The sequence below is a fragment of the Chrysemys picta genome, chromosome 1 (assembly GCF_011386835.1).
Source record: "Chrysemys picta bellii isolate R12L10 chromosome 1, ASM1138683v2, whole genome shotgun sequence".
Taxonomy (NCBI): domain Eukaryota; kingdom Metazoa; phylum Chordata; order Testudines; family Emydidae; genus Chrysemys; species Chrysemys picta.
Window position 1 is genome coordinate 118,253,682 of NC_088791.1, and position 22,877 is coordinate 118,276,558.

Genomic DNA, 22,877 nt, shown 5'->3' on the forward strand with positions numbered 1-22,877 from the left:
TCTTTCGGTCCCTGCCCCCCACTAAGACAGGCAAACCAGGTCTCCATTTGACAGTAGTTGTAAGAAGTTGTTCCTTTGGTTGTGAAACTGATTGATTGAGCCTTAATGTGATGTGATGTGCTCAGTTTTCTCCTAATCTGGAGAGTGTAAGTCTGTTTAGAAGTCCTTTCTATCATTGATATCGCCTACCTATATAGTCTCTGTTGATATGTCTGTATCTGTTCCAGCAATACTTGTTCTATAGCATGTCAGAAAGACAGCAGCCACTGATGTGGACAACCCAACAGTAAGGTTGCTGGCTACAGCCATCAACAGATGTATGACAGCACTGAGGGAGAAACTCAAGCAGTGATCTGGAGTGGACTTTGGGATATACTTCATACTGGGCCTTATCTTTAGCTAGTGTAATTTGAATAGCTCTGTTGAAGCTATGCCAGTTTATGCCAGCTGATGATCTGGCCCAGTGTGTTTTTAACCTGCCTGGAGGATGGTGTATTCATTTATCAGTACAATGGTTAACCTGTTGTCAGTATTTCCTGTTTGTTAGAGTATTAGTTTTACCTGGTTGGATTTCCATATCTCACTGTGGAATTCAAATTTTATTTTTATGAATGGGTTGACTTTTTATTACATGCATGGCTTAAGCAATTGGTTTGATTTTGAAGTAGAAAAAAATAACACTCCTATTTGGAAATGATGCACATATTTGGGTGTGCTAGCCTCCTGGGCCTAAATTTTCAAGTGACCAGTGTGATTTTTAAATGCCTCCATTTTTGGCTGTCCAACTTGTGATGTGGTGTGCATCCATACTAACCTAGAAAGGTTTAATAATAGACCAAGAGGTGTTTAGTAACCTAATGGGTCACATTTGAGGGAGAGTTAGGCTTGATGAGAAAACACTGATCGAGAATGGAGCCCAGCAGAGCAGGAGCAGACAGGGCTAAAACAAACCCAGGAAATATGGGAGGAGGGATAGCTCAGTGGTTTGAGCATTGGCCTGCTAAACCCAGGGTTGTGAGTTCAATCCTTGAGGGGGCCTGGGGGAAAATCAGTACTTGGTCCTGCTAGTGAAGGCAGGGGGCTGGACTCAATGACCTTTCGGGGTCCCTTCCAGTTCTATGAGATGGGTATATCTCCATATATATATATATATATATATATATATGTAGCAGACACATGGCTGCAGTGTGGAAGCCTGCAGTCACTCTAGGCTAAAGAGGGAAAGGAAGAGACCCAGGGGCAAAGTAAAAGCCCTGGGATCCTGGCCCTGAAGTAAGGACTTACCCAGAAACCTGATGGGGGTAGAGTAGGGAAATGGCAACAAGGTTTGGGACAGTGCAGACTTTGGTTGTTGAGTCATGGGTCCCTGAGTTGGAACCCGGAGTAGTGGTTGGGGCCGGGTTCCCCCACCAGCCACTGCAGAAGGTGCCATTGCCGTGGATTGGAGGACTGCTGGGAACGATACCCGGTCAGCCAGTCTAGTGAGACGTTGATACCCTGGAAGGGGGAAAATGCCCAGTGACCTGGCTGGAGGGCCAAGCCACAAAGAGCAAGCATCCTGACTCACAAAGAGGAAGAACTGCAACTCTTGGAGTGTGAGAGGGACCTCCATGCAAGTGAGAGATAGAAGGCCGAAGGGAAACATCTGGAGGCTGTCTGTATGACTAGGCAGATGCCTGGCTTGCTGCAGCAAACGTACCTTGCTATGCACTTCTCAGATGTTGCCTTGCTCCTGGCCCCATCCCTGGTCCTGGTTCCCCACTTTGCTCCTGACTTCCCACCCTCCTTCTATTCCACTAACCATATATCAGCTGACTCACTTGACTCTAACATGGTGCGTCTTATTGATCTCTTACCTGATCTTAGGGTATGACACGGCTATGGACTGCTGCTTCTGGCCTTGACCCTCTAGATTGAATTCAGACCATATTCCCTTCGGCCTTAAATAGAATGCCTGGGACTATCAATGAAGCGGTAGGCTCCACCAGTCAGGACCGCTCAGGATGTTTATAGGCTGCTGTTCCCCACTGCACCAGAGCGGTCAGGTGTAGCGTGGATGGGGCCTTGCCCAGGAACCAGCAGACCGAGGTTCCAGACCGACAGATCCTCAGAGGGTTGGTCTGAGCTCAGGTGGCCAAAGTGGCACTGGTGCCACAGCATTCACACTGCTATTTTTAGCACAGAAGCTTGAGCAGAGCCAACACAAGTCTATATACCTAGGCTGGGAGGTTCACTTCCAACTGCAGTGTAGATATACCCTGATTAAACACACCCAGGCAGGTAGTATACCCCTCTCAACTGTCTGAAGATACCACTGCATCCATTACACTTAGTTCACATTTTCAAACTTTTCTTCACAATCACGAGAGCTAGAAATTTCCTTTAAAAAAAAAAAAAAAAAAGTAGTCCAGATTCTGACAGCCACTTGACTTCAGGAGACAAAGCCATAAACATGGCCCTAAAAAGCCAATGGCCTTAATAAAGCCCTGCTCTGACCCACAAGTCTACTCTCTTGCCTTGCCCAGAACAAACAAAATGAATTTAGGTTGTAAGCCCTTTGGGCAGGAGCCCTCTTTTTTGTTTTGTGTTTGTACAGCACCTAGCTAGGGGACTCGATGTTGCCTGTCTCTCACTCTGCGGTCAGACAACGAACCTCGAAATAGGATTACCACCTCTGAAATGCAAAAAACTGGCACCTTCCCCACACAAGGCAATCACAACCCCAAATCACAAGGCAACTCCGCAACCCCACCACCCTTCAATAGCCATTTGTAGTATCTAGCAAGAGAACATTCATAGAGACCATTACAAGAAGTAATGGTCTCAAATTGCAGTGGGGGAGGTTTAGGTTGGATATTAGGAAAAACTTTTTCACTAGGAGGGTGGTGAAGCACTGGAATGGGTTTCCCAGGGAGGTGGTGGAATCTCCTACCTTAGAGCTTTTTAAGGTCAGGCTTGACAGAGCCCTGGCTGGGATGATTTAGTTGGAGATTGGTCCCTGCTTTGAGCAGGGGGTTGGACTAGATGACTTCCTGAGGTCCCTTCCAACCCTGATATTCTATGATAAGATTGATAATGGTTTCTTTCTTAAACTGCGGAAGTGGGAACACTGCAGCATCTTCAGCTGGACACAAACTTTTAACATTAGCTATTCCAATGTATTGTTTTAATAATGCAAATCTTTAGACCCATGTCAAACAAACAAACAAAAAAAACCCCCGGCAGATTAAATTATTTTTCTGGCAACTGGCAAATCCATTTAAAAATAAAGTAAAAAAAAACAACAACAAAAAACAGCCAGGCTTGTTAAATACCAGCCAGGTGGTAACCCTACCTGTAAACCAGTCTTTGGCCTTGATGTGCTTCCCTGTTGCCGGGGTCCTAATATACCCGACCCCCTGGGTCCAATCTTGGGTAGCTAACCTCAGCTGTTGCCAGTGCTACAAAGTCTGCATTGCCATTTTCTAGCATGCTAGCTCAAGGTGAGCTAGCGTGAGGCTGTCTACCTAGGCTGGCATGCACACTCGTGGCTACAGTGTAGACACACCATTGAAGATCCACTGTTCTGGGGAGTCCTGCCAATGCTCCCAACGAAGAACTGTGAATGGCAGGAGGAGAAGAGATTGGTGGGACTCTGCCCCTCTCATCCAAGCAGTACTTATTTCATAAGTGAGTACTGAGAGGGCCCCTTATTGCCACCCTTGCATCCCTGTGCCGCGAAGAGACTGAGTCATCTGGTAGCAACATGGATACTTCAGGAACAGGAAATGGTTTGCATAGGGGGAAAAAATTACAATCATACCTTTAGTATTGCTTTGGAGGGTTTCTAGTGTCAGGTTGAGAACACTTCGACATGCTAGGCCTTACTATGAAGGGAAATGCTAGGCCAAACTCATCCTTGATGTACTAGGCAATAAGGCCCATATTTTTAAAGCTATTTAAAGTGTTGCTACACTCAGTCTCACAAGGCCTAAGTCTCATTTTGTAAACTGATTCAGGTACTCCGGATTTAGACTCCTATTGACTGTCAATAGAGTTTAGACCTAAGTGCCTGAATCCCCTTTGAAAATGAGAGAGAGGCATTGCAATGCTAAGTGCAGCAGCATCGAAAGGGCTTTAAAAATCTCAGCCTCACCCCGTTGATCTCCATGGCTTATGCTCCCACTTAAACCAGCACTGAATTTTCGGTATTGGTTAGCATGCTTTCAGCACATAAAGTCCTTTGGTTTATGTTTGCATGCTATGCTGTCGCTCAGAAGTGCCTTTTTCTTCTCGATGGTGGTCCAGGCATTACTATCTATGGTATAAGCTTGTCTGTTCTTGCCCTGTTAGACAATCGGGAGCTGTATGCTGCTCAGAGAGGGGTCTCTTCATTTGAGCCACTTTTATTTTGAAAGAAGGTATACTGTGAATGTCTAGACAGAAGAGACAGTGTGGTATTGATTGTCTAAATTGCTTACTAAAGTTCCTTCCAGTACTATTGGGAAAATCACTCCCCACCCCAATGGCTTTAAGTTAACCCCTCCTATAGGGGTTACGCAATTCAATTCAGCAAATTTATTGGGGGCACATTTTTACTGCTTTGCCACATGACTGTTTTTAGAATAGTTTCACACATACACACCTTAGCTGACCAAATTTACTGTATGGATGCTAACCTCGCATGTATCTGGGGCGGGGGGGAACTACAGGGGTGCAAAACAGATAGTCAGCAAGAAAACAAAGAGTGTTCCATCTTAACATTCTTGCTAACCAGGTCAGCTTAATGTCCGTGGGCATTTCTGTTCTTTCGAACCAATTTAAGTGATGAAGATTGATGTGCAGTGAAGACTTTCTGAAAAATATCAATAGTAATAGTGCGTGTTTCTTTACAAAAATACAGTTCTCCCTTCTTACTGGTAAAATGATCAGTGTTAGATATTGGTTTTGAATGTGGCTAGGTGTGTGTGCGTCCCCAAAGGCTAACGTTTATGTTAGGAACAAACCAACCTCTCTTCACCAGAACATGCTCACTCCAGACTACATGTTTCATGACCTCTATTTTTACAGGAAACTGAATTCTAGCATGTTGTTTGCTGGGCTGTGGAGATTCCTCTTTCACTTAACACACATTGTGCATTCCAGGGTATTAAAGAAGCCGGACAGACTTATTTGAAGAAAGGAAATGTGTATTAAATCATGGTCATGTAAATACTTTATTGCATGTCTCTAAGAATGGGTGTATAGTAGGGCAGGATCATGGTTTCTTCAGTGGAGTAGCATAATGTGTGATCTGCATATTTACAGCCAATCAAATGGCACTTTTCCTTGGCTCCGAAGCTTAGCATTGCTTACTCCATTTTTAATGGTGTGTTTCTGCTTGTCTGTATTAAATATAGTTAAAGATATTAAACATAGTTGTGGTGTTATTATCCTCTTACTGTCTGGTATAAAGAATGTCACTGACAAAGAGCTTGCTTGAATTACAAAATTGTTTTTGGGCATATACATAGCACACTAGCATGTCACTCGCAAATTAAGCAGACATGATATTTTTGGGCTTAGTTTAGTATCTCTCAAAAATTGGAGTAAAAGGCACAACAAATAACACTCAAAAACCTTCTGTGGCAGCTTCTGTTCTGATTAGTGAAAAAATTAAGTACACCTCTACCCCGATATAACGTGGCCTGATATAACACAAATTTGGATGTAATGCGGTAAAGCAGTGCTCCGGGGGGCGGGGATGCGCACTCCGGCGGATCAAAGCAAGTTCGATATAACACGGTTTCACCTATAACGCGGTAAGAGTTTTTGGCTCCCAAGGACAGCGTTATATTGAGGTAGAGGTGTAATTAAAATCCACACCTAAAAATCAAAATGAATCTCCTAAATATATGTCACTGGCCTCAGGATTGGCTCTAATCACATTAACGGCCAATTGATCAAAACTGCTTAGTAGGCATGAATCCAGAAAAACAAACTGACTCATTAGAACACTGTAGTGGTTACAGTTTTGAACCTTCCTGAATAATTGAAATATGCATGACCAATATGATGTATTTGATTTAGGTAGGTTTGTTATGTTAAACATAGAGGAGAAAAATGTAATATAATGGCAAAAACTGCATATATAAATCTTTAACTGTTATTGAATATCAGAAAATATTAGATACCATTCTAAGAAGAACCAGTAACTATATTTATTTTCTTTTTGATAACAGTTTCAATAGCCGCCCACATAATAATGTGAAAACAATGTATTCTATCAGTTCTATGAGCTGCACACTGAATAAATATAGATAAATGGGTAAGTTTGAAAATGACAGTTATGTTAAGATACGTGATGAACTGTTTTCATAAACATGAGATGAAGATATGATTGAAGATGCTACGCTGTAGATGAATGTGCAATATTCCTAAAATCAGTCATCCACAATAATGCATGTGTGGGATATATTTATATGTGAATGTGCAATATCATATTTGATGGAAAGCAATGGGATGTATTAAATTTATGCCATAGTGCTTAGATGATCACCCTAAATATAAATCTTAATTTTAAATCTATTCTAAGTTTGGTTCTGATAAGAGATACACATTCTCTTGGCTTTGAGCAAATCACTTAAACTTTGGCCCGGATCCCCAGGGGCTGCAAATCAGTGGAGTCCTATTGACTTAGTGATGTTATTGTATTATACCCTTTGAGCATTTGACCCTCTGTCTGTTTTCTTCACCTGTAAAAGGGAAGAATAATAATACACCTCTATCTCGATATAACGCTGTCTTCGGGAGCCAAAAAATCTTACCGCGTTATAGGTGAAACTGCGTTATATCAAACTTGCTTTGATCCACTGGAGTGCGCAGCCCCGCCCCCCCGGAGCGCTGCTTTACCGCATTATATCCGAATTCGTGTTATATTGGGGTAGAAGTGTACCAAGAGACTTTTGCTGTGAGGATTAATCAGTTAATATTTGCAAAGTACTTTTGAAGTGCTGAGTATTAATATTAAAATATGGAGGATTTTTAAAAAGGTGCATTTTTGTTGAGTGTAGGACTCTGCTAACATGAAGTGCCTGTGAATCTTTTGGAGATGTAGAGTGTGGTAGTGTGAAGTCTCCATTCCGTTAGTATCTTTCATCTGAGACAATTTATTTCCTGTAGAGAGTGGTTCTCGCTGGAAGGAGCCAGTCCAAGAGCTTGCAGTCCAAGGAGTGACGTTTAAACTAGTTTAACTGTGGGAAGTGAGGATGAATGTTCTCTCAAGAAACTAAATAAATCATAGTTATTGCACAACCAGTTATCTGTGCAAAGCTGTTCTTAAACTGACTCCTACATAAAAATCTTGCTGATTCTTTTGCTTTGTCCCAGTTTATGACTTTAGGATATTGAGAAAAAGCTGAGAGACTTTTTGAAAAGAAAATACAAAATTTTCCACCTACTTTCTTTTCTTTTTCTTTTTGTATTTGATTTCTTTGCCCGTGGCAGTCGGATGAGACTTGGATACTGCTACACTCTGTTCTGTTTCAGTTGTGCTACTTCTGGCTATACTCCAGCTCAGTCAAGAAAATATTATTATTTTATTCCTTCCTGAGGGTAAAAGTCCTTTCCTGGTCCATTTTAATTACTGCATGTTGTTGAGATCAAAATTAGCACTACAGTAATTGTTGCCAGAAAGTGCAGTACAGTTTCTTAGGCCTGGTCTACATTTAAAAGTGTTGGCCACATAGCTATGTCAGTTGGGTGTGAATCCCAGCTTCTCTCCCCCCAACCGCCATCTGATATAGCTGCGTGGCAAAAGCCTTAGGGCTTGTCTTCGTGGGGAATTCATAGGGACATTTGTATGGAATAGTTAGGGCATGAATTGAAGGTGTAATAGTTATTGTGCACTAACTCCCCATGTGGACACTCTTAATCCACACTAGAGTTATGTCTACACAGGAATTGGGAGCATACACTCCAGTGCAAGTTGACAGACGCATGCTAGTTCTGCTGGAGCTAGCATGCTAAAAATAGCAATGTAGCTGGGAATAGCACAGGCGCCAACTTGGGTGGGTTTGTGCTCAGGCGACTAGCCTGAGCCACTACCAGTGCTATCTCCAGCTTGTATTGCTATTTTTAGCATGCTAGCTTTAGCCTGCTTTGGGAAGCAGGCTCCCAGCTGCAGTGTTGACATGCTCTTTTTTTGAGTGCCTTTGTGCAATTTAGGATAACCTACTTCCAAAGTGGATTAACCTAATGCACAGAAAGGCACTCTTTTTAGTGTGGAATAAGAGTCTGCTCCTGGGGAGCTAGTGCTATTCTGCACTAGCTGTTCCAGGATTTTTCCCCAAGTAAAGAAGCCCCTAGTATAGATGCAGTTATACTGGTCAAAGAATGCTTTTGCTGGTGCAGCTTTGTTTAAAGAACTGGGTTACGCTTTAGCAGACGAAGAATTCTTTTGCCAGGCTAAGGGCTCGTCTACATTACTGCATGGGGTCGATCTAAGATACGCAACTTCAGCTACGTGAATAGCACAGCTGAAGTCGATGTACTTAAAAAAAAAAAAAATTAAGGGAGATATCCCATCTCCTAGAACTGGAAGGGACTTTGAAAGGTCATCGAGTCCAGCCCCCTGCCTCCACTAGCAGGACCAAGTACTGATTTTGCCCCAGATCCCCAAGTGGCCCCCTCAAGGATTGAACTCACAACCCTGCGTTTAGCAGGCTAATACTCAAACCACTGAGCTATCCCTCCCCCCAAATACTTAGATCTACTTACTGTGGTAAGTCGACAGCTGGCACTCTCCTGTCGACTCCCCTTGTGCTTCTCATTCCACTGGAGTACCGGAGTCGCCGGGAGAGTGCTCAGCAGTTGATTTATCTAGATGCGATAAATCGACCCCCGTTGGATTGATTGCCACTCGCTGATCCAGAAGGTAGTGTAGACAAGCCCTAAGCTGCGTCTCCACTAGGGGGATTTGCTGGTATATCTATACCAGTATATCTGTAGAGGCAAACACTGTCAGGTGTAGATGAGATCTTAAAGCGGCTGTCCAGTGCTTTAGTTCTGTTTGCTTTATAATCCACTCATCCAAGGTCTGTTATGAAACTCTGATCATTTTTCAGTTGAAAACATAACAAAACGAAGGGTAAAATATTCACCCTGCTCTGGCCCCTTCACACCAGGTAAAAGAGCCAGAGTGGCATCAAGGGGCTGTAAAAGTCCTGTAACTGGTCAGGGAAAGATTCCCCCAGCACAGACCATATGGAGGCAGTCTTACAGCTGTTTCCAGAGGATTCCCCTGTAAGCACTAGCGTAAGGGTTGAGGCTGGAAGTGGGAGGGGTGTGCCAAGGATGAGACCATAGCGCACAGCACTATAGAGATTCCTGGGAGCATGATGGTGACCCATCGAGAAGCCTGTGGAGGTTACCATAACTTAGACAGGTCCCCAGAGTTGTCTAAAAGTCACACTGGGGGCCTCTCCAGTTTACAGGAGTGGGGGAGGCAAAGCCTCGTCATAGAAAACCTACCCAGGGTATTGTACCACATTTATAATCAATACCACATTTCTAGTTGGAATAAGGTCTGCATGCTGGAAGGACTGGAAGTGAGTTAAGTGCCCAAGGTTTCTCATCACATTATTTGTTCAGAAAATAATTTTTTTTTTCTTATGAAAATAACTTGTAAATTTACCGCCTGGCCTAATGCTGTTGTTGAGAGTCTGAAAAAGAAATCTGAAATCCAAGTATACACAAACCATCCTCTGTCATCAGAATCTCTGAAAATGTAAACTATTTGTGAAATTAGGAAACCATTTTAAATCTCCACCAGTGAATAGTTTCCTTCCCCCCAATATATTAACAAATTGTAACAGAACTGAACTGTACTTTATCTTCACTGTAGTAAAGTTTTGTTTAGTTTAGTCTAAAGAGAACCTCATTACTGTATGCACTGAAAAGAAATGTAGTATTGAAAAAGGAGAGAACATTGCACAAGTGGTTTCCTGCGAACTTCTTAAATCGATAAAATATGAATACTAATATTAATTAGCAGAAAGCATTAGTAGTTACTATATCATTTTTAAATCTGGGCTCAAAATTTATAAGTATCTGATCCTGGTAAAATACTCAAATGAAAGAAAAATGACTTTAAGATTTAGCATTTTTAGTCTTTGTAGCCCTTCTTTCAACAGATCAGTAAGGTTTGAAATCTGAGGAAGAGGATGGTTCAGGCACTGTACATTGTTGGTAGCAATAAATGACCACAAAGGACATAGCAGGCTTTTGTTGAATTTTCCAGACCCTTTGATTGTACCATGGTTTTCAGCAAAAAGAAAACTAGCAACACTAGTACTCTTTTTGATGATCTGATTTATTCGTGCTTTAATGAGAGATTTTATAGTATCTTTAGTGGGTTAAGGTGAGGAATACATATAAGTATTTGTGGAATCCTAGAGGTCTGAGATGGAAAAGGCCTGCCAGGGCATCCAGTCTATATCTCTGCCAACAGAAGATGGATACTTACATTCTCAAGTGTTTTTGTCTAGTCTAGTTCTAAAAGTTTCCATTGGGAGGGAGGGGGGATTTTCCAATAGGAGCTAAGGATGCTAAGGCCTTGTCTACACTACGAGAGTAGTTCGATTTTACTTGCATCGAATTTTTGTAATCGATATTGCAAAGTCGAACGTGTGTGTCCACACTAAGGACAGTAATTCGACTTTGTGCGTCCACACTAACGGTGATAGCGTCGACATTCGAAGCGGTGCACTGTGGTCAGCTATCCCACAGTTCCCGCAGTCCCCTCTGCCCATTGGAATTCTGGGTGTAGCCGGCAATGCCTTCTGGGTAACAAAATGAGTCGAGGGTGCTTTTGGGAAACTGTCGTCATCCGTCCATCACTCCCGCCCTCCCTCCCTGAAAGCGCCGGCGGGAAAACAGTTCGCGCGCTTTTCCAGTCATTGACAGCGCGGACGCCACTGTACTCCGAGCATGGAGCCCGCTGCGACCATCGCTGCAGTTGTGGCCGCTCTCAACGTCTCGCAGCTTATCATAAAGGTTTCCCTGAGGCAGATGCAGAAAAGTCAGGCAAGGAGGCTACGGCACCGCGGTGATGTCCTGAAGTCTGAGAGTAGCACAGACCTGTCAGAAAGCAGGCGACCCAGCGCCGAGGACATCACAGTGGCAATGGGTCATGTTGATGCCGTGGAACGGCGATTCTGGGCACGGGAAACAAGCACTGAGTGGTGGGACCGCATAGTGCTGCAGGTCTGGGATGAATCCCAGTGGCTGCGAAACTTTCGCATGCGGAAGGGAACTTTCCTGGAACTTTGTGAGTTGCTGTCCCCTGCCCTGAAGCGCAGTGACACCCGGTTGCGAGCTGCACTGAGTGTACAGAAGCGAGTGGCCATAGCCCTGTGGAAGCTTGCAACGCCAGACAGCTACCGGTCAGTCGCGAACCAGTTTGGGGTGGGCAAATCTACCGTGGGGGTTGTTGTGATGCAAGTAGCGAAGGCAATCGTTGATGTACTGCTGCCAAAGGTAGTGACCCTGGGAAACGTGGAGGCGATCATAGATGGCTTCGCAGCGATGGGATTCCCAAACTGCGGTGGGGCCATAGATGGAACTCACATCCCTATCCTGGCACCGGACCACCAGGCCACCCAGTACATTAACCGAAAGGGATACTTTTCCATGGTGCTGCAAGCACTGGTGGACCACAGGGGACGTTTTACCAACATCTACGTGGGATGGCCGGGCAAGGTTCATGACGCTCGTGTTTTCAGGAACTCTGGTCTGTTTAGACGGCTGCAACAAGGTATTTACTTCCCGGACCACAAAATAACTGTTGGGGATGTGGAGATGCCTATAGTCATCCTCGGGGACCCAGCCTACCCGCTAATGCCCTGGCTCATGAAGCCCTATACTGGCGCCCTGGACACTGAAAAAGAACTCTTCAACTACCGGCTGAGCAAGTGCAGAATGGTGGTGGAGTGTGCTTTTGGCCGTCTCAAGGGGAGATGGAGAAGCTTACTGACTCGCTGTGATCTCAGCGAAACCAATATCCCCATTGTTATAGCAGCTTGCTGTGTGCTCCACAATCTCTGTGAGAGCAAGGGGGAGACCTTTATGGCGGGGTGGGAGGTTGAGGAAAATAGCCTTGCTGGTGATTACTCACAGCCAGACAGCCGGGCGATTAGAAGAGACCAGCGGGAAGCGCTGTGCATCCGGGAGGCTTTGAAAGCAAAGTTCCTGAGTGAGCAGGGTAACCTGTGATTTTATAGTTTGTGTACTGAGAAGCTAAACCTGCCCCCGTTTCTTTACCCAGGTAATGTTGACTATCCTATCCAGTTACATACCCCCTTCACCCCCCCTCCAACACACGTGTCGAAATAAAAATAGTTCTACTTTGTTAAAGCACACCGTTTTCTTTAATACTGTTTTAGCGGGAATTTTTTAAAACTGGGACGCAGACTGTGGTGCGGGGCGGGTCTAGTGTTGTGATGCGAATGCAGCTTCTAAACTCAAGGATTGACAGGCTCCGCTGCGGTGGGATGCTTGTTTCAACGGAGCCTGTCACCCCTCCTGATCGGGACTGTGTGTATGGGAGGTCTATTTGACTTTGTGGCAGGGGGAGGACGGTTACAGATCCCATGCTGTGTGGCTCTGTGATCCTGTCTAAGGACCGGCGCTTAAGATCTGTAACTGCCCTCCCCCGCCACAAAGTCACAGAGCAACCCACCCCCCCCAACATTACATCAAAACAACCTCCCAGACTAACCGGGGCAACTAGTCACTGCATCACTGCACTGTGTATGTGCCCTGCTGCTGTGCCTGCCCCCGACTATGTACCCTGCCAAAGGTGACTGTCCTGTCCAATTTCCAACCCCCTTTCCCCTCCTCCTCCAAAAGAACATGATTGAAACAGTAGTTAACAGAAACGAATTTTTTATTATCAACTACACATGGCATTGGGAGGTGAAACTTGGACGTGGGCTTGTGTCAGGCGGGAAGGAAAGAACTTTTCAAATTTTGGGAAATGAGAGCCTTCTGCTACTAGAGCTCTCTGCAGGGGTGGAGTGAGAGTTAGCAGGGACTCTGCCGCCTCTCCTTCTTTGCACTTTGGGTGAGGTGGGTATGGGACTTGGTGGCGGGGGAGGGCGGTTAGAGATGGACTGCAGCGGGGCTCTGTCCTCCTGCCTCCGTTCCTGCAGAACATCCACAAGGCGCCGGAGTGTGTCCGTTTGCTCCCTCAGTAGTCCAAGCAGCGTTAGAGTCGCCTGCTGGTCTTCCTGCCGCCACCTCTCCTCCCGATCCATGTTGGCTTGGTGCATTCGGGTCAAGTTCTCCCGCCACTGGGTCTGCTGTGCTGCCTGGGCTTGGGAAGAGGCCATAAGCTCAGAGAACATGTCCTCCCGTGTCCTCTTCTTCCTACGCCTAATCCGCGCTAGCCTCTGGGAGTGTGATTCCAGGCTAGGTTGTGAGACAGTCGCAGACGGGGCTGTGGAAATGGGAAAAAGGGAGTGAATTCCTCTGAAAGATAAATGTAGTTGTGAACAAAGAACATAGTCTTTCTCTGTGAACAAGACCATGCACAGCACCTTTCACATGCGCACTCAGCACAAGGTCGAATTCTCGGCCTTCGCATTCTGTGCCTGGGGTCTTGAACAGCACATTTGAGAAGCGAGGCAGCACAACGGAATTTCTGTTGCAGGCAGACATGGTAAGCCGTACACTTGTGGCAGTTTAAAACTTTTATATTACCACTGGCCTCATTTCACATTTAAATCAATGTCAGTCCCTGCTGCCAGCAATCCGGCAAGCGGGAACTCTGCCCCTGTCCCACCCCCTCGCGGCTGTCCCCGGGAACGATCCCTTTCGGCTGCCCCTCTCCCGCCTCCACCGCGTGGCTGCAAACCAGCGGTGACAGTTCTGTAAAGGAACGGGAAAGCAGTCCCAACACTAACATTCCCCTACCTAATTAAAAGCAGGTCACCATGGCCGACATCACCCTGATGAGGATCTCCGAGAGCGACAAAGAGAGAATGCTCCGGGAAAGCCTCCAAAGACCAGGGCCGTATGCCGCCCTGCTGTGCAGAGCAATGATCCCCGAGTACCTGATAATCTCGTGGCGCGGCAACGTGTCGTACTTCGGAGGACCCAATAAGGCCGCTCTCCCCAAGAACCTCATGCAACGGCTTTCAAGTTACCTCCAGGAGAGCTTCATCGAGATGTCCCAGGAGGATTACTGCTCTATCCCCGCACATATAGACCGCATTTTACTGTAGCTGCAGTAGCAGGGAATACACAGTAGAGCGGCTTGTGCAGGACAATCACTGAAAACCGGACATTGCTAGATTTCTTTTCAAAACTTGCACTGCCCCTTACTAAACCGTTAAGCGCCTAGGGCACACTAATCATGAACAACCCATTCTTTTAATTGTTAATATTCCTGTTTTGTTAAAAATAAATGTTTAGATGTTTACAACACTTACTGGCTGATCCTTCACCAGATTCTGTGTCCGGGGTAATGGCTGGGGACGCTTCGTAGGGGATCTCTGTAAGGGTGATGAAGAGATCCTGGCTGTCGGGGAAATCAGCGTTGTGAGAGCTGCCAACTGCCTCGCCCTCCTCATCTCCTTCCTCATCTTCCCCGTCCCCTAACATGTCTGAGGAACCGGCCGTGGACAGTATCCCATCCTCAGAGTCCACGGTCACTGGTGGGGTAGTGGTGGCGGCAGCACCGAGGATGGAATGCAGTGCCTCGTAGAAACGGGATGTCTGGGGATGGGATCCGGAGCGTCCGTTTGCCTCTTTGGTCTTCTGGTAGCCTTGTCTCAGCTCCTTGATTTTCACGCGGCACTGCGTTGCATCCCGGCTGTATCCTCTCTCTGCCATGTCTTTAGAGATCTTCTCGTAGATCTTTGCATTCCTTCTTTTGGATCGCAGCTCGGAAAGCACGGACTCATCGCCCCACACAGCGATGAGATCCAAGACTTCACGATCAGTCCATGCTGGGGCTCTCTTTCTATTCACAGACTGCATGGCCATCACTGCTGGAGAGCTCTGCATCGTTGCCAGTGCTGCTGTGCTCGCCACGATGTCCAGACAGGAAATGAGATTCAAACTGGCCAGACAGGAAAAGGAATTCAAATTCAAATTTTCCCGGGGCTTTTCCTGTGTGGCTGGTCAGAGCATCCGAGCTCGCACTGCTGTCCAGAGCGTCAACAGAGTGGTGCACTGTGGGATAGCTCCCGGAGCTATTAGCGTCGATTTCCATCCACACCTAGCCTAATTCGACATGGCCATGTCGAATTTAGCGCTACTCCCCTCGTCGGGGAGGAGTACAGAAGTCGAATTAAAGAGACCTCTATGTCGAACTAAATAGCATCGCAGTGTGGACGGGTGCAGGGTTAATTCGATTTAACGGCGCTAACTTCGACATAAACGCCTAGTGTAGACCAGGCCTAAGAGGGAGTTGGATGTTGAACTCCCTAAAAATTCCATTATGAAAATTCCACCTGGGATTTTTCTACTAGTTTCCCTGGGATAATATTGCACGACCTGTAAACTCACTCTCAAGAAGTTTTTCTGAATCAGCATCATAAATTTTTCCCATTCTTAATTTTATTCCATTACAACGATTACCTTTTTGTGCTACTCTTAATAAGATGCCTCAGACCCGGCCCCACCCCTTGGTTCCCATGTTCAACACATGCATTCCTGGAGCAAAGCCCTGAGGGGATGGGAAACACACCTCTCCTTTAGCCTGCTTGTGCTTTGATACATTCTTTGCCACCAGCACCAAACTCTGGGAGCCCTGGAGATATTGCAATACTTCCGCATAGGACTCTACCAAATTCACAGCCATGAAAAACGCATTATGGAGCGTGAAACCTGATCTCCCATCATGAAATCTGGTCTTTTGTGTGCTTTTATCCTATACTATACAGATTTCACAGGGGATACCAGCATTTCTCAAATTGGGGGTCCTGACCCAAAAGGGAGTTGCGGCGGGGGGGATGTCACAATGTTATTTAAGGGGGGTTATGGTATTGTTACCTTTATTTCTGTGCTGCCTTCAGAACTGGGCAGCCAGAGAGTGGCAGCTGTTGGCCGGGTGCCCAGCTCTGAAGGCAGCACCTCGCCAGCAGCAGCGCAGAAGTAAGGGTAGCTACACCATACCATGCCACCCTTACTTCTGCGCTGCTGCCTTCAGAGCTGGGCGGCTAGACAGTGGTGGCTGATGACTGAGGGCCCAGTTCTGCAGGCAGCAGCACAAAAGTAAGGATGGCAATACCATACCATGCCATCCTTACTTCTGCGCTGCTGCTGCTGGCGTGGTGCTGTCTTCAGAGCTGGGCTCCTGGCCAGCAACTGCTGCTCTCCGGCTGCCCAGCTCTGAAGGCAGCGCCGCTGTGCGTGGCAGTGCAAAAGTAAGGCTAGCAGGACCACAACCCCCCACAATAACCTTGAAACACCCCCCCACACACACTCCTTTTTGGGTCAGGACCCTTACAATTACAACACCATGACATTTCAGATTTAAATAGCTAAAATAATGAAATTTATGATTTTAAAAATCCTATGACTGTGACATTGACTAAAATGGACTGAATTTGGTAGGGCCCTACTTATGCATGTTTGTGCACGATCTCTTTTTTGTGTTGTGTGTTCCAGACTTTTTTCAGTCTTCCTGGAAAGAAATTATAAAATGATTTTCCAAGTAAAAATGTGTAAATTTTTATTCCTCCCCCCCCTTCTCATGCCATGTTTAAAATGGTAATAGCCACTTACCAGTGCGTGATGGTTATATTTATAGCATCTGACTTGAACATTTATTTCATAGTTTGGGTTGTAACAATCTGATTCTTAGATTGCTATGGACGTCAGTTTAATGGGAAAATTCAGATCGAACCTGTATTAGATTTCCACTATTAAGTTAATACAAACTTTTTACAGATGCCTTACGTAGACAGTGCTATGAACAAAAAAAAAATTACATTAATGAAAATCAGTCCTGCAGACATGCAGAAACAGGCCTTTTAAAAATAAATAAATGGTTGTCCCATGTATTGGTTAGCAAGGTAAAAGCGAGGTCCTGACCACTTGTAGTTATTTTAAAATCTCCTGGCTTTTCAGGGAGGGCCATGGTTCCCCTTCAAATTTTAGTTGGGGTGACTATTCCTGCCTACTTCAAATTTCTCTCACAGTTTCAGTTGTATGCAGTATTCCAGAGATCCTCTCCTAAAGTGTTTAATGGCATGGCTGTGCACTGTTAAATAGATTAGACGGAACTCTTATTATGGCAATGCTTAGAAGCACCAGTCAAGATCAAGGCTACATTGTGTTAGGCACTGTACAAACATATAGTAATAGTCTCTATCGTCAAAAGCATACAATGCAAGTATACAAGATGGACAGATAGTGATAGAAAGAAGGTGTTATGCTCACTTTACAGGTAGGTAGCTAAGGCACATAACTATTAAGCAACTTGCCCAAGGTCAAAGCACAGGAAGTCTGTGGCAGGCTCAGGTGCTGAATACGGATATTTGAGTGCCTAACCACAAGATGGTTCTTTTGCTCACTAGCTGTTGTATTCTAATTTTTTACACTGTGCTTGCTGTTCTATACCTCGGTATTTGGCTGCACTTTGATGCTTGGCAAGTGATATATGTGTAGGGCATGAGCCTTCAGTCTTTAATAGAACAAAAACTCCATGAGTGTCACTAAGTTTTTGTCTCAGTGGCAGGGTTAAAAGTTTGCATAATCAATTATTAAACGTAAAGCCCTTTGGAAGCCAACTGCAGAACAGAGCTGTATAAATGTAAGACTTTTATAATCTTTTTGGTTTGTTATTGGTACAGTAACACTTGCTTGTGTGGCTTTTTGGACTCCTTACCTTTTGCTGCTGGTGAAATGTGGGCAAGAAGTAATTCTGGGGTGCAGTGTAAATATTGTGCCAGCTGCGATGTTGTGCATTGGGGAAAAACTAGTCTTCTCATTACTTATGCGGTCTCTGCCAGAGAGATAAATCTTGCTCAGAGTTAGATCCTCATAAAAGGCCTGGAGGGTTTGGCTAAGGCTTAAGGAATTGAAACCACTCCAAAAAATATTCAAGTCATGGTTTACTAGCTGCACAGCATACCATCACTGCTTTAACAAAATTAGCTATACCATCTCATTAAGTAATAAATCTTTGGTAGAGAGGGTCTAGTTAAAATTAAATGACTTCATATTGGCAGGTTCATGCCACTGCAGGAATGACAGGATTCTGCCTTCTTCCTAGTTAAATGCCTCAGGGAAGGTGGTACTCAATCTGGGTACATATTTTTGAAAAGTACCTAGCTAGTGCTTCATGTAATTCAGCCATTCTGTTTGACACTTGAGGATGAAGAGGCCTTGATAGGACACACACAACAGGAAGAGGATACAGTTTTCTTTCTTTATGTTTAAAGAAAAGTTTATATTTCATGAGATTTTTCCATTAGGAATGTTTGTTCAGCCCCCATATACAACCCTTGTGTCACTCACTGAGGGTATATAGAGTTGCGCAGGTGAACCACCCTCGGTTCCTTCTCTACCACTTGGACCTGAGACGGAGCTCTAGCATGTCCACTTTGTGCATGTCTCAGCATCTTGCAGATGGTTTTTTTAAGTTGTCTTAGTGTTTCTTGTTGGTATTGAAATTAGATAGTAGTGAGGTTTGGTTTATTCCTCCCCTCTTCCTCCACCCACCTGGGGGGCGGGTGAATCTTATTTGACCTGGATGAGCATCACCAGGTTTTGCCAGTGTCTGAGGTATGCAGAGCAGCTCTGTGGGCCTTAGTGCATACCTTTTCTAAACAGCGTGCCTTGGTCCACACTGTCAGATCTGATGGGGTGCTTGGTTCTGCTGTACTGTTTTCAGTCTTGGACTCAATTCAGAACTTCCCTCCTCCCAGGTTGGGGATACTGCTCGGGAGTCACCTGAAGTGGAACGCTCAAAGGGACATTACTCGAAGAAGAGGAGGTTACTTACTTAGATCTCAAAGAATCACAGTTAGTGCACTATGTCCCTAGCGGTGCTCCACTACAGGTGGAGCCCTTTTTTCCTTCTCCTTTGGACCGTTCTTTGTTGGATGTTCGGGTGAAGAAGGAACTGAGAGTGATTTGCCCATATAGCTCTACATATCTTCAGTGTGTGGCACAAGGTTGCATAGAGTACATGCATGGGCCAAACACATGCTGCTAATGGAAAATCTCTGATCAAGAGCTCGAGAGGTGCACGCGCACCTGAAATGGAGCGCCAGGAGAGGTACATATCTTGAAGAACCACAGTTCCTGCACAAGGTGACTTTTGCCTGTTGACTTCTTTTGCCTGTTTACAGCATGTGGTAGTGGGCCTGCAGCATTGTGAAACGTGTAAGGTAAGATGCATTTCTTTCACTGAATTTCTGGGAAGCGACTCTCAGCTCTGTCAGTTCATGAGGAGGAGTAAGATGATAGCAGAATGTTTTTTGTGATGACATGTGAATCAAACTGCCCTCTAGAGCTGCACTCTCCAGGGTGTTGAGCATTCTGATCTTGAGTCAAGAAAGTATTTGAGAGCACGCTTAATTTCAGGCATGTGAGCAGTCCCATTGGAGTCCCTGGGCCCACAGTGCTCACCTTCCAAGATCAAATCCCCACCTAGGGCCAAACGGGAGGTATCTTAAAATTCTAAGTGGGGGTGGCAAGCAATCCTCCCCACTTCAAATGTTAAGACCTCTATTACATTGGTTCCCAGAACTCTCATTCTCCACATGTTAATGTTTGTTTAAAAGAAAACTAAAATCTATTTTTATGTAACTGTTTTCTAATCATGTTACTTTTTAAACCGTTCTACCTTCTCCCAATAGCCTTAACTTTGGTCGTAACTTACATATCAATTATTCAGATTTTTTGTTTTGTTTTTTAAAGCCCTTCGTAGATGAAACAATGTGCCAGGTGAAACAAACAAACAAACAAAATTTTTTTTAAGGCATAGCCACTGCACTATTGTAGGTCTGAGGACTAAAATAATTCTGCTGCCTTGAAAGGCAGGCATAGTTGGTATTAGTCCGATCAGTATATAAAATGCCGTGTTGTCAGATATGTCGTTGTCTTTGAGAATGGTGTTGGTCTGAGCATGTTTGTACAATGTGCCATGAAAGAGAAGATGAGGGAGAATGAAGAGTGCTTTTTGCCTTTTGAAAAGCCAGTATTTTATGAGGTGTGTTTTGGATGAGTGAAGACTTGGAGAAACACAGCTATTTTCCTTGTCTGCCCATTAAGATGACAAGTGTTCAGTGGAAATGTTTGACAGCTTCAAGTAACTGACAATTATTCCACATGTACACTGTTTATCTCAGCAGTATGCTATGCGACTGCTTAGAAGTGACACTGGTATTTAGTGTGAATCGGTCTGTACCTCCGATTAGCTATCATGGTAGCCTGCAGCATTTAAAAACTGTCATGTTTTTAAAATCCTAACAGAGGCTCTCTATTCTGAGTCACATTAGGTAGCTTTGTGCATTTCATTGCCCTTTTTGATTTTCCCAGGAGAATTGTGTGTAAAAATACACCAGAGAAGCTGGACAAGGTTTTTTTGTATTAAAAATTCAAGCCAGTTCTCTTGGCTATAGCTGCTTCCATTTATTTTATATTTTTGGGTAGTTTAATTTTTTTTTTTTGTGGGACGGTGGTGGGACTTCTTTAGTGATTGCAAAATGTAAAAGGACTAACAGCACTGTTTAAATCTGTGGACCGATACCATGTACAATTCTCTACGTACCGCCGCCAGTGCACCAGAGTTCTGACTGGACGACCCTCCTCCTGATTCCAAATATGGGCTCCCACACAACTTGGTTGACTTGTACGTCAATGCTGACCTGAAATTGTTTTGAGCCTTTACTAAGAACATACTTACTAACTGTGCTGAATTTTGTGATTAGTTCTTTATGCTCATATGGCTAAATAGCCTTATTTTAATGTGTGATCTGTTAGTCTTCATCTCAAGAGGTTAATCCATGTGTCACGTAAGCACTTCACTACAAGTAGAAGCTGGCTACAAGCTTAGTGAGAAGCCAGTGGCTGCTCATCGTTAAAATACTGTAAAGGATCACAAAGTTAGTTTGTGGGAGGCGGGAGGGAATGCTTACCATTGCAAAAAATACAATTTAAGATTATTTTAAACTGAAATGTTTAAAAATCAAAATGACCGTTCCCCTTTAAAGCTGTTTGTACTGTTTTCACTTCACCTAGTCAAACTAGACTGATGTGTCTTCTGGTCAGTTTCACTTCCTATTTCTCATGCCTTAGCACAGTGCTTGGATTGTAAATCCTATCATGCAACACTTTAATATGCTTAAGCTGTCTGTTTTCTCATAAAAAAAAATTCTCTTAAGTTTTTTAACGTATCCACTTTTTTTACACAAACCTACAGTACATTTGACAGTGTTTCCTTAATCTATAATGCAGGTTATAATACTAAGGAATGCAACAATGTTTGCCATCGTAGCACCTTAATCTTTCTCTCTTTTACTTGCACAGAAAAAGGAAAAAATAATGTTGCTGGAATCCCATACTAGTTTACAAGAGTTTTATTAAATGTAGCCCTTGCTTTCTAGATGGTGGAGTTCTTTCGCTAGCAAATGATTTTTGTTTCGTGTTCTTCCTAGAAACAAGCTTATAAAAAGAGATTTGCAAGAAATCTATGACTCTTGGAATATTGGGACTCATATTTTGTTACAGACTTGTAGGTAGGACACAAAGCCACTAAGTCTTTTATTAATAAGCCAGATGCCTAAGTTGACTCTGTGGATTCAGCTTTTACACTTAGCATAATAAGACCTTTTTTTTTTTTTTTGGTCTGAATTGATTCAACCTCAGCCAAGAAGCTTTGAGAGATGTTACAGCTACTTAGGAGAGAAATGAATTCTCAGCTTATCTAGCAGCTGAGATTTATTTTTCTGTTTTAACTGGCTGGATCTTTTGTTCATGAGAATCCGCATACTGGGATACTATGGTCAATGTCCAGTAGTGAATGCAAACCTATACTCTAGTGTCATGCCACAGGCTGCTGTATGGATGAATATAGGATAGGGCAGCTAGTAGACAATGGCAAATTTAGGCAGCCCATAGGGGCTCAGGGATATGTGATCTGGTGTTCCTTTTCCCATTGCAAAAATAAAACTTGGGCCACAGCCAAATATGAGCTGGACTGTGTCATGGTCCACTGGTGCCCTGGGGCACTCCAAACTGGTCATGATGCTCTCCTGGAGTGAATGCTTTAACCCCCATTGTGTGCGACAATGGACAAAAACAGATGGCTCCAGGTTTAATTTATAAGATAGATTAGGCATGATTTAAAAAACGTGGATGTTTAACCTCTACGGTTAATTTTTACTGTAGTATTTCCCATTCTATGTACAGGGAATGCTCTGGGGAAGAAAGAAAATATATATTTAATGGTGCATAGTCACTGTAGTGTGATGTGAATAGGGGTTGGAATTTGTGTTCTAGTGAATCCAACTGATTTATTAAAAAGCTGTGTTCTTTCATTGCAGTAATCTGAATTGAGGAAAATATAATTGTAAAGAGTATAGAAAAGTGTTGGTATCCTGAGAGAGAACTATCTTGTGTTTTAAAAGGAAGGATTGAGATTTTGGGCTGCAAGGTTCTGTTCCCAGCCCTGACGCTGATTTGTTATGGTACGTTGAGTAGTTTGTTACTCCTGGAGGAATTCTGTGCCAAAAAATTAAAATTCTGCATATTTTATTTGTCAAAATAACACAATATAATCACCAGTTTCAATTATTTTGGTAATTTATTTCAAAATGCCTGTCAGCAAGTATGTCTGTAACAATACAGACGACAAAATAGCTTCAGGAAATGTTTTCTGACAAATAGATTCCTTACTA

General features: G+C 44.1%; 2 protein-coding genes across 4 annotated transcripts in view; one reads left to right on the plus strand and one right to left on the minus strand.

Moving 5' to 3' along the window:
• PDE3A (phosphodiesterase 3A) overlaps window positions 1–22,877 on the plus strand; it is a 381,070-nt gene that overhangs the window by 49,169 nt on the left and 309,024 nt on the right. The window lies entirely within an intron of this gene.
• Window positions 12,887–15,426, minus strand: LOC135975768 (uncharacterized). Its single transcript, XM_065568037.1, has 2 exons — window positions 14,451–15,426; window positions 12,887–13,456 (listed from the first exon to the last, which is right to left on the minus strand). Exons 1-2 carry the CDS (start codon window positions 15,025–15,027, stop codon window positions 12,981–12,983), a joined length of 1,053 nt encoding a protein of 350 aa, XP_065424109.1. The 5' UTR covers window positions 15,028–15,426; the 3' UTR covers window positions 12,887–12,980.

Bases quoted from the DNA above. Each gene is read 5' to 3' on its own strand.
- LOC135975768 (XM_065568037.1), bottom strand. From the start codon at position 15,027: ATGCAGAGCTCTCCAGCAGTGATGGCCATGCAGTCTGTGAATAGAAAG. The intron at 13,457-14,450 runs GTAAGTGTTGTA...CCATTTCCACAG, and splicing joins ATCTGGTGAAGGATCAGCCA to CCCCGTCTGCGACTGTCTCA.